Raw genomic sequence first — 12930 nt, forward strand, 5'->3', positions numbered from 1 at the left:
ACTAGAGGCCACTGTCGACTGACTGACCGACTGACTGACCGATCGATTGACCCACCCTCCAACTTCCCTAAACCCAACCAATAGTGTTTTCAAAAGCATTGATTGACCCACCTTAAACCCAACTTATCCAACTTTTAAAAAGTATTCCAGAAAAAGAAAAACCCTCACCCTATTCTTACCACGTTTTCAGATTTTACCATTCTCACCCTGTTATTTCTGGGTTTTTATTGTTATTTTTTGGCCTCTGTTTTTGTCTTTCCTAATTTGTTGAACTCCGTTGTTGGGGTCAACTCTTCTCTGCGTCTCAAGTCCACCGACGTACATGGCGAGTTATCTGGACAAAATGGTAACAGCGGGAAAGCTGTCCAGAAGGAGGTTATTGGTCAGCTGGTTAGCGCGAAAAGGAATGGCGCCATACTGCCTCGTAGCATTTGTTTTAAAGAAAAAATGCAGCCATATGTACTTCTGGCTGCATAATTTGTGATCTCCAGAAATGTAAACAGGGCTATATTTTCAGAATGAGCCTATGTTGTTTAAATGGCACCGTAGTCTGACATTTCGAAGGCCATTAATGCTTCAAAACAGCTTGACAGTGATAAAGAAACAAATAGACCCCTTTTTTTATTAATCGGGGTCGCCACAGTGGAATGAATCGCCAACTTATCAAGCATGTGTTTTATCCACTGGATACCCTTCTAGCTGCAACCCATTACTAAGAAACAGCCAAACACTCTAATTCACACACATACACTACAGACAATTCACCTATAGCACATCTTTGGACTTGTGGGAAAACCGGAGCACCCGGACGAACTTACCCAGCCGGGGCTCGAACCAGCGATCTTCTTGCTGTGAGACGATTATGCTACCCACTGCGCCACCATGTTGCTGCTATAAACAGCTCTGGATAATATAGTTATGTTGTTACTCAATGATTGAAGTTAATAAACTATTAAATATTTTAATACAGCTGCAAACAGGTCTATAGAAGACAACTGTGTTGCTATTATTCAACTTAAGTCAGATCAATGTTGATTCAGTTTAGTTCAATAAAAGTGTCATTCTTTCCCGGGGGTTGAACAGTTACACATATCATGGTCAGCTGACGCATATGGTATGAAAGAAAAATTTGAACAATGTGTAACAAATTCATTCATTTTCTTTTTACGACTTTTAGTCCCTTTATTAGTCAGGGGTTGACACAGCGGAATAAACTACCAATGTGCAAAAAATAAAGATGTGAAAAATTATTTGAAATATTTCCATTAAAATCTGGTTTAAAATGAACTGTTTTCTTTCCTTATTGACAACAAATGACATTGTCCTGATGACGATTTACATCTTGATTACAAAATTAGTATTTAGTATAATTAAATTCTAGGTTTTAAAAATGTACTTCGGAGGATCAAACAAAACAGTGCACAATACACTAATCAAACAGAATTTGATAAAAATGCAAATTGACAGCACTTTTTGAATCATATGAGTCTGCTCAACAAGAATTAGTCAAATTGAGTGAGCATGGCAAGTGTTCAGGGTAAGAATTAGCAGATCCCCCCCTTGTCCTCTGACCTCTTCATCTCTCTCCTTCCTCACGCTGCTGGTTTTCTCCCCATCATTGATCAGATGAGACACACAGATGCACAGGCAGTGAGAGAAACATGGTGACCTGCTATTGTGCCCTAATTGGTGAAGGCAGAGCTGTACCTTTCATCAGACATGTGTCATGGGGAGCGCTGGGCCTCCACTCTCTCTCGTGTGCGCAGCTGACTCCAGTTAATATTTCATAGCAAACAAATGGGGGGCACATTCGAGTCTGAGGGGGGAGAATGGGGTGTATGGTTTAAGGGGGTGTAATTACCCCAATTACGCTGCTGTCAGCACTGGGTCAAGCGCACAGGCCTGTTTAGAGATTAGGGTGTTCGCCTCTGCACCTTTTATAATGCTCTAATCCGGATCAGTCTTAAAGGAATAGGTCATCCCATAATGATAATTTACTCGCCATTTCTCACCCACAAGTAGTTACAAACTTTTTTGAGTTTGTTTTGTGTGTGTTGTTGTTGCCTATTTGTTTGGATTGAATAACCAATGTCATATTATATGATGCATTTCAGTTTTGAATAATTTTTAAATTGTTTGCATTTGTGAATTTACAATATTCAAATGTGGTGTTTAAATAAATATTCTGTGCATTGCATTGAAAATATGTACCATGTAAAAAATATTGTGCTGGCTCTTTAAGAATTGCGTCTGTTAAGTCTGACTGTGCATTCTTTAGAAGACAGCGGAGTCACTCAGTTTTCTTGACCACATCCGTGATGTTTGAAATTTGAGATTATATTTTGTTTACTTTATTTTTATTGGTTTATGTATCTGTAACTGGAGATTAAAAGACGACATCTGACGAGAAACGGACTACATAGATTTCTTTATTGAACATGAAGCAAATAAGACTGAAACTGAAACTAAGATGTGCATTACAGTTATTGTTGCTAAACACAAAACAATATGTTTTAATCAATGTTAGAAACCGTTAACCATTCAGCTCCAGAAGATACGCTTCTTGGAACCAAAATCTTAACACCAATTTCACACTGTATGGCAACCTTGTCATAAAAAAAAATAAATAAATAAAAAAATAATATATATATATATATATATATATATATATATATATATATATATATATATATATATATATATATATATATATATATATATATATTGATGAATGAAGGTCTCACTTTGGGCATTGTAATAAGTGTAATTAATTAGTAATTAATAACAAAATTTTCATTTTTGGGTGAACTAATGCTCTAATGATTTCAAGCTACTGTGCAGTTGGCCTATCCTTGTTTAGCTTGCACCGCTGTAGTTCTTGTAGAAGTCAAATGGTGTGAGGATGCCCTAAACTGAACTCCACCAAAAAAGAGCGCCGTTAGGAATGAAAATAGCAAGCGGAAAGGCAGATGAGAGCGAAGGAGCAGGAGCGTCTCTCTTTGATGTAAATGAAAGGCCGGAATGATTGTGATGGGATGAAATTGGTGCTCTGTGGGGAACACCATCGGGTACAGACAGACTGAATGAGAGCCAGACCCAATTCGAGAGCCCGATCTGTCAGATAAAAGGGTGTGGTGAGACACAGATAAGCAGAGCGCATGTGTGTGAGGATGCATGTCTACGTACTATACTTTGGTGACATCCAAAGAGTATATAGCGGTTTATAAATATATATGTCAGCATTTTTAGTATAAGAGTTTAAATTAGGGTTAGTCCCTGCGAACAGACACAGAGTGTATGATGCATATCGCAAAAAAATAATGGCACAATTCAGCTAAAATTATCAATTTTTCTGACAATCTGATTGGCTAACTTTTCTAAAGTTTGAGCACCATTGCATAAAAATACAATACATTTTGTTTCAACACTATAATCAAGTTAACAATGACTGTATTTACAAAACCAGTTTTAATTAGTACATACATATGATAAAAAATTGCATAATAGTGAATAAGAAAATTAACAACGAACACTCCTGAATTATATACATGTGTGTGTGTACAGGTTTATGTGGTTTACAGGGGCACGAAGGTGGATAACGACATGGGTTTGACTTAGTTGTACTCTATTAAGCTGGTTTAGAGTGTCACACCTCGGGCCCTATTATACACTCAGCGCAATAAGGTGCAAGACATATTTGGCGCGATTTGTTGCTATTTTCAGACCAGCGCAACCCTAATTTTTACGTTTTGTACCACATTGTTTAAATAGCAAATTTATTATTTATTATTATTATTAGCATATTATTTTTTATAATTTTGTTTTAATATAAACAAGTTTAGATTTGTCCACCTGTCAGGTTTTGGTGAAGTACTGTATGAATCACCATATGGGGCATAAGAATAGGACGTGTATTTGAATAAATTTGACCACACTTTGTTATGATTATTCATTTATCCATTTGCTGGAAATTAGAACTGAATTTAGAAATAGTTTTGAAACAAATATTTGCACTTAACAAACAAAGTTAAATATGTAGGCTAATGGATGTCTTCAGTGGAGTGTGTACAACACTGTTTCCTTATTAACGAATGTAAAGGAGTAAAGAGTAAAAGTTAAGTAAAGAGAAAGTAAAGAGGCCAAATGGAGGAAGCTTGTTCTTTATTCTCGTGCTGCAGATCTGCTGTTTAACTATTTTCTCGCTAGTGAAGTGTTGACTTTGATTGGTTTAATGCACTATGCTTAAAACACACCCATAACTCATTAGGAGAATAAGCACAACTCTGTTAGACCATGTGCCGGGTGCAAATCTTATTTTTCTGTTCTTAAAATAGCAATAGTGGATTCAGACAGACACTAATGCTTTCACACCATGCGCTTTAGACTTTACGCCCAGATTGTTAAAATCAAGCATTTTTTGCCCTGTAAACCATGTATGCAAAATGTGTACATAATTTATTAATAACTGATAGTTTAAAGCACAGGTGCCAATTCCAGTTCCTGGAGGGCCGCATCTCACAGTTTAGTTTCAACCCTTTTCTAACACACTTACATGTAGGTTTCAAATAAGCTTGAAGGAATAAATTAGTTGGGCGAAGCAGTGGCGCAGTAGGTAGTGCTATTGCCTCACAGGAAGAAGGTCGCTGGTTCGAGCCCCGGCTGGGTCAGTTGGCGATTCTGTGTGGAGTTTGCATGTTCTCCCTGCATTCGCGTGGGTTTCCTCCGACTGGAAGGGCATCCACTGCGTAAAAATGTGCTGGATAAGTTGGTGGTTCATTCCGCTGTGGTGACCCCGGATTAATAAAGGGACTAAGCCGACAAGAAAATGATTGAATGAATGACTTAATTAGTTGGATCAGGTGTGTTTAATTAGGGTCGGAACTAAACTATGCAGAGCTTCGGTCTTCCAGGAACTGGAATTGACACCTGTGGTATAAATTAAATATTTCCTAATAAATAAATAAACAAAAAAGGCAATAAATACATAAAAAAACATAAATTTTAAATAAAATTATATTTTTTTAACTTATCCATGATGACATATACATTCATTCATTTTCGGCTTAGTCCATTTATTAATCTGGGGTCGCCACAGTGGAATGAACTACCAACTTATCCAAAATATGTTTTATGCAGCGAATGCCCTTCCAGCTGCAACCCCTCACTGGAAAACACCCATACACACTCATTCACACACATACACTACGGACAATTTAGCTTGCCCAATCCACCTGTTCTGCATGTCTGTGGACTGCACCGGATCACCCGGAGGCAACCCATGTGAACATGGGGAGAACGTGCAAACTCCACAAAGAAATGCCAGCTGTTTTGCTACCCACTCCGTCACAGTGCTGCCCTATGATAACTGAGAAAAACATTATTATTTTACAATAAAACAATATTTTGCAAATATTTACACCAATAGTTTAGAACACAGGTGTCAAACTCAGTTCCAAAAGGGCCACAGCTCTGCACAGTTTAGTTCCAACCCTAATTAAACACACCTGATCAAACTAATTGAGTCCTTCAGGCTTGTTTGAAACCTACAGGTAAGTGTGTTGGAGCAGGGTTGGAACTAAACTGTGCAGGGCTTCGGCCCTTCAGGAATTGAGTTCATACATATGTATGAACTGTATATTTACTGTATATAAGTTTATTGTAATTTTAGATATTAATACACTTTTAAAAATTTATGTTTTATTAATGTTATAGTTATATTTATGCTTTTAACATTATATAATAGCTATTAAGTAATATAATAGAACATATATATGTTCTTAAATTTGCCAATTCAATTATTGCATTACACATTCAGGTGTTTTTGGATTATATATTTACAATGCAATGATTAAATTGGCAAATTCATAAACATATATTATATTATATAAAATAATCCTAATAATAAAAATATAAGTATATAACAACTCTAGTAAAAAAGTGCATTACATTTATAGCTAGTTTAAGAGGTGTTGATGGTATGCAGTGTGCTGTGCAGAGTAGTGTTGAGTTGACGCTTGTGTGTAGAAGTGTACATCTGATCCTTTATGTGCGTGCCTTGGATTTAAGTGTCAGGTTTGTGCAAGTGTTTATGGTGTGTGTGTGCGTGTTTGTGTGTGCGTGTGCATGTGTGTGTGTGTGCGCGCTGGGCTGGCATGAGCAGGCGTGCTGCATATGAATGGGTCTGAACACTGTCAGTCAGGTGGCCAGGCATGCAGACAGGTGCTTACACACACACACACACAGGCATTAATTGTGCTGAAGGTCAAATTTACTAAGACGTGCAATGGAGAGATGAACAAGAGAGAAGGGGGACGAGGGAGGGACGGATAGGGGAGTGTGTGGATCACTGGCCGCTTGACCGTGTTGAGCGCTAATGGAGCTGGCAGGGCGGAATCAATTATTGGCCAGTGTGGACTTTCCCACAGGCTCGAGCTTGGGAAAGCCGGAGAGCTCCTGGGCCAAGACAGCTGGCACAGAGCGGACACTGGGAAAAGAGCCGGTGCCCCCGAAACAAGGACCTTTCTCTCTGATACATTTGTGACAGACCGTTAGCATGGCCAGAGCCAGGGTTTGAACATTAGTGAGGTCTGGTGGTTGGTATTTTATATAGTTTACATTAAAAAGAACTGGAGTATTAATGATCAATAAGAACTTATGCTCAATATGAAGGATTATTGAATGTGTCAAACTTTTAGCTTAAACTTGATGAAACAGCAGAGACTTTGTCCTGGCCAATATTTTGATTTCTGTTGTTAGATATGTTGTATGAGGGTCATTATGCTACTGGTTTGGAATATTTAACACATTTTTGATGTGATGATCATTTGTTTTCTTACTAAATGTGGTCTACTTAGTGGTCACTTCTAACAGAAGATATAAAATACATGTGGTTTGAAACTTACGTATGAACTACATATGAATATTCTAAACAATTTACAAGTAACATGCACTTTTATTGGCAAATTAGAAACGAAAATGTTCCTTCCAAGCAGGCACACAACGTCATAAGACGTTAATATTAGGTTAGATTTAGGTCATGACGTCAGGTGACCAAAATTCAATGTCTAGGCAGCGTCTACGGACAATGTTATTTTGACATCCAATAACGACATCAAATTACGTTGATTTTTTATTTGTTTTAGGTTGTGTTGGAAAGTGACCAAAATCCGATGTCTGATAGATGTCATAGTGGTAATGTCAACACAACGTCAAGGTGTAACATGGTTAGGCGTTGATATTTGGTTGATTTTAGGTTGATTTTAAGGTTGGACGTTGGACACTGACGTCTGCCTGATGTTGGGTTCTGACGTCAACCTGATTTTCATTTACAAACAAAATCCAACGTCCCTAACATTTGGGTATGTTGGGGTATAATGTCAATATGACATCATGTTGACATCCTGTGCCTGCAGGGTTTAAGTCAGGGGTGTTAAGAAGTCTTAAATTTCAAAAACAATATCCAATTATTCATTTATATTTCTTTGGCTTAGTCCCTTATTTATCAGAGTTCGTCACAGCAGAATGAACCACTAACTATTCCGGTAAATGTTTTCATGCAGCCTTTCAGCTGCAATCCAGTACTGGGAAACACCCACACACTTTCACATTCACACACACACTCATACACTATAGCAAATTTAGTTTTACCAATTAACCTATAGCTCATGTCTTTGGACTGTGGGGGAAACCTGAGCACCCGGAGACAACCCACGCGAACATGGGGAGGACATGCAAACTCCACAAAGAAATTTAAAACCGCACTCTGTGGTCCACTGACTCGGTAGTTGCAGAAAATTGTGTCAAACAGCCGTGTGTGTACCGACTATCCTGTCTCAAAATGCGATGAAAATCCTTCAGTATGGTAATAGTTTGATTAAGGTGTTTACATCTCTGTACTGCATGCTAATAATGCGTCTAAAATCGGCATACTCCACGTCCTAAACCTGGATGTCTCCATTTGAAATAATGAAAGTGAGTGTGCAAAAGACGGTATGTGAAAGTCCTCTTTTGTTGACTCGCAATATCAAACCTGCGCATTGCAAGGCCCTGTTTGCGGTTGAATTTAAATTAAATAAATACTTCACGTGGGCTGATCAAAGGTGGCTTGCATGTTGTAAAATGCACAGGTCTGTCCTAGAGAAACAGAATATAAAGGGCCCTATCTTACCCCCGGCGCAATGTTGCGCAAGACGCAACACAATTGTTGTTTGCTAGTTTCAGCTTGGCACAAGGGTCGTTTTGACGTTCTGCACCACGCTGTTTAAATAGCAAATGCATTTGCGCTCATAAGTGCGCCCATAGGCGTTCTGGTCTAAAAGAGGAGGCGTGTTGAGGCGCATTGCTATTTTGAGGAACTAAAATAGACTGTTCAATAGACCAGATCAAAACAGGTCTATAGTCCAGCACAGAGCGCGTTAGTTGTGCACCTCGCTTACACACTGCTTAATACACAAGATGTCCAGCAGTACTCAAATATCTGTACAAATAAAAATAATTAAAGGATTAAAATATTGCAGAAATTATTATTTTCTAGCCTACATAAATATAAAAACCATACTTTCATGCCGTCTTCATCTCTGGGGGCTTATTCAGTTTATTCATAACAATTTGCTTTTGTATAATGTTATTATTAGTAGCTGTATTATTTATTATATGCATATTTATATTTGTTTTATTAAAAACAAGCTTAGATTTGCCCACCTGTTAGGTTTTAGACCATATGGGGCACAGCATGTGTATTTGGATATAACTCAGTTTTTTTAACCACACTTTGTTATTATTTTTCATTTATTCGATTGCTGGAAATTTGAACTGAATTTAGAAATAGTTTTGAAACAAATCTTTGCACTTAACAAATGAAATTAATTATGTATAGGGTAATGGATGTCTGCGTACAACACGTCTCCCTATCCACAAGAGTGAAAGTGAAAGTAAAGAATGAGGAGGCATATCTCTTATTCTCTCCTGTAGAAGCTCTGTTAAACTGTTTTCTTACTAGTCAGTTTTTCCACTTACAAAGTCTGTCATATAAATAGCAAATGAGCTATGGCGCGACACAATTAACTCTTAAAGGGAATGGGAGATGAGACTCTGATTGGTTGATTCTCAAAACACACCTATAACTCATTAAAAGAATAAGCTCAACCCTGTTAGACCATGAGCCCCGGCGCAAAGCGGATTTTTTCGTCCTGATTCGAAAACGACCTTAATGCTTTTGCACCCTGTGCTTTGTACTTTGTGCATAAATCATCAAAATAGAGCCCTTAATGAGAAAACAGTGGGTATGGCTTTGTTTTTTTCCACTGCAAGCTGATTGGATGTAATAAAGTAGGCATTACATTCATGGGTCTTGGGTGAGTTAGTACTACGTAACAGACACCTTCTTCCTACCATTTCTGTTTGTTGTTATAGCGCTGTCAAAATGGACAGTTGGAGGGGCAGGGTTAAGTATGTTAACCACGCCTAATACCTTCTACAGACGTAATCTGACAATTTATCTGAAAACAAACAGGAAGTGCATTTTTAGACTTTAATTTTATATTACAAGGGCAAACACAATTTTTATCCTAATGACACGCACAGATAAATTGTTCACCATAAAAATAACAATGTAAGCTAACAAAATCAACATGGCTAGTTTTGATTTCATGTGTACTTTAAAAGCTGAAACAACCAATCGGAATGAAGTATCTCAGACAGTCACATAATAGCTTCAGAGTCAAAACATTTGAAACATCTGCCATTGTTTGGAGAGCCATCAAGCAGTCTTGATGAAGTCTGGAGCTCATGTGAGTCTCAGCATCGGGCCGATGGACGTGAAAGGCCCTGTGAGGGTTTGGGGTCCAGTGTCAGTCTGCACACGAGGAGACGGGACAGGGCGAGTGCTGGTGCCATTGTGCAGATCAACTGGACCTTAGGGGGGCTTTCAGTAGCCACAGGCCAATGACACAAACCCAGCGGAATGTGTAAACTATAAACAGATTGAAAGAAAGGAGGGTGTAGTGTAGATAGACAGACGGACAGGAGAGAGATGTTTATGTGTCAGTCTGTGCAGAGCAGAAGAGAAGCAGGCTTTGATTTATACCACTGGGTTTCAATTCAGCTAAGACATGTGACACTGATGTCACTCACAACCACCTTCATCACACTTATGTGCACACACATAACAGACAATAATGACTAAAGCTATTATTAGTCAAAAGTTTGGGGTTATTAAGTTTTTTTTTTTAATTAATTAATAAATTAATTAATAATTAAATTAATGCTTTTATTCCGCTAGGATGCTTTCAATTGAATAAATATCACTGGAATGTCCTCTATATTGTTATAAAATATTTCTATTTAAATAAATGCTATTAGCATTTAATAAAGAGCTTAAGTCAAAATATTCGCCCTTCATTCTTTTTCAAAAATGTCCCAATTTAATGTTTAACAGAGCAAGGAATTTTTCAAAGTAATTGCTATAATATTTTTTTTTTCTGGAGAAAGTCTTATTTGTTTTATTTTGGCTAGAATAAAGTTTTTTTTTTATATTTTAAAAACATTTAAAGGTCAATATTATTAGCCCCTTTAAGCTATATTTTCGATAGTCTACAGAACAAACAATCATTAAACAATGATTTGCCCAATTACTAACACACCTATTTTAAGCCTTTAAATGTCACTTTAAGCTGTATAAAAGTGTCATGAAAAATATCTAGTCAAATATTATTTACTGTCATCATGGCAAAGATAAAATAAATCCGTTATTAGAAATGAGTTATTAAAACTATTATGTTTAGAAATGTGTTGAAAAAATCAGATCTCTGTTAAACAGAAACTGGGGGGAAAATAAACAGGGGGCAAATAATTCAGGGGGCTAATAATTCTGACTTCAACTGTACCTGCTGTACATTTACTTCATGAAGAATCAGTGAATATACTAAACTTTAAATGGTTAAAATCTTCTTGTTGGCTGAATGGTAATTGAAAATATTAAAAAAGTAAGTAAATTAAGTGACAGTTATTTTAGGAGAATTATGTCTTTTAATATGTCATCAAATTATTATTGCACTAAATATGCCTGACTAGGTTATTTGCTATATAAATTGCTACATTCAATTTTAGTATTGTTTATATGGTTTAAATTGATATGATAAATAGAGGATGCATAGTCATAAATAAATGAATAAATAAATAAAATTTGACAATTTCCAAAGTACAAAAGAATAAATTATATATGAATATACAAAAGACAAAATAAATGAATGTACAACCAATAAATAATAGTTAAATTATACAAAGTCATAAATAAACGAATAAATAGATTGACAATTTCCAAACTACAAAAAAAATGCAATTCTTAAATAAAAATAAAAGGAAAATAAAAGCTGTAATGCAAAAAATTAAACAATCCTTTCTTGTGTTGCTACTGTTGTTGCAAAAGGGGCGGCACGGTGGCGCAGTGGGTAGCAATGTCATCTCACAGCAAGAAGGTTGCTGGTTCGACCCTCGGCTGGGTCAGGTTGCATGTGTAAAACATTTGCTGGATAAGTTGGCGGTTCATTTCGCTGCGGTGACCCAGATTAATAAAGGGACTAAGCTGAAAAGAAAATGAATGAATGAACATGCAAAATGTATGTGTGAGACATTAATACTTATACTTAATTAATACTTAATTATTAAATATGTTGATTTCTATAGATCACCTGATACTCGTGCTACCTGTGTTTACTGCTCACAGCCAGAGGATTCTAGAAAGATGGTGAGTCACTTTAGATCTGCGCCACACACACACACACACAAACACACACACATTTGTACAGGTATCTTTATGGGGACTTCCCATTGAGGTAATGATTTTTATACTGTACAAAATGTATATTCTGTCCCCCACCCCTAAACCCAACCCTCACAATAAACAATCTGCATATTTACATTTTCAGAATATTAATACATTAGAATAATATATATTTTTTTGTATTTATGTGTGATTTATAAGTCGTTTTTCTCATGGGAACAAAAAAAGGACAAACTTTATTGATATTGCTATACTTGTGGGGACATTTGGTAATACAAAGTACACACACACGCACACAAACACACTGAAATGAAATGACAGCTGTTGAAACTCAAAAACGAAGAGGTTTGTGATGGAGGATGTAAGACTGAAAGTGGTAGCTGGAGGAGCGTGAGAGAAGTGTAACAAGTGTGTTGTTTGTTTGACATGGTAGGTGGTGATGGAGAAAGCCTGATGTTTATTTTGAGGTGGATGAGAATGGGTGTGTGTGTGTGTGTGTGTGCGAGAGAGTTTGTTTATCATGGGGAATGAGCACGACTGTGTGTGAGTCGGGTCGTAAGACGTGTGTTCGCCAATAGAAGATGTTTGTGTCTGTGTGTGTGTGTGTGTGTGTGTTTACCCCTGAGGTAAAATGAAACAGACAAGCCCTGACAGAACACAGGATCCACAGATGTCTGACTGACAGATCAGTGAGTGCTGTGAAACTGAGCCTTTACTCTAGATGAGACGCCGATGGCTGTGATTTAGCACAGAGCACAGTTTGTAACAGTTACTGGCCAGCAGCAGTCTGTTCACTCTTTTAAAAAAAGTTCTTTATTGATATCGCATGGTTACACGAAGAACCTTTAACATCTAAAGAAACTTTAAAAGGTTCTAGTGGAAAAAAGTTTATTTTTTAGATTATTTAATTTTTTAAATGTTTCACCAAAAAATGTATGGTATCACTGCAAAAAAAAGCCTTTTTATAACCTATATAACGTCATATTTTTAGATATGTTATTCCAATCATATAAAACTAATACATTTCATTGCACCTCACACTCAAAAAATGATGTTTGCTGTTTATCAGTGGTGTAAAGTAACAAATTCTAAAAACTTAAACTATTGTAGTTGAGTAGTTTTTCTCAGAAATTTACTTTCCTTTGAGTACA

The 12930-nt window shown here is 36.8% G+C and overlaps 1 protein-coding gene across 1 annotated transcript in view; it reads left to right on the forward strand.

Annotated features, from left to right (window-relative positions):
* Window positions 1-12930, forward strand: part of LOC147832600 (uncharacterized) — a 57553-nt gene that overhangs the window by 41711 nt on the left and 2912 nt on the right. The window contains exon 5 of the mRNA XM_087295870.1: window positions 11683-11743. Within this exon, the coding sequence (XP_087151996.1) occupies window positions 11683-11743 (61 nt within the window). The remainder of the gene's footprint in view (window positions 1-11682; window positions 11744-12930) is intronic.

This window comes from Danio rerio, chromosome 19 (genome assembly GCF_052040795.2).
Source record: "Danio rerio strain M-AB ecotype USA chromosome 19, GRCz13ab, whole genome shotgun sequence".
In the NCBI taxonomy this organism is placed as follows: domain Eukaryota; kingdom Metazoa; phylum Chordata; class Actinopteri; order Cypriniformes; family Danionidae; genus Danio; species Danio rerio.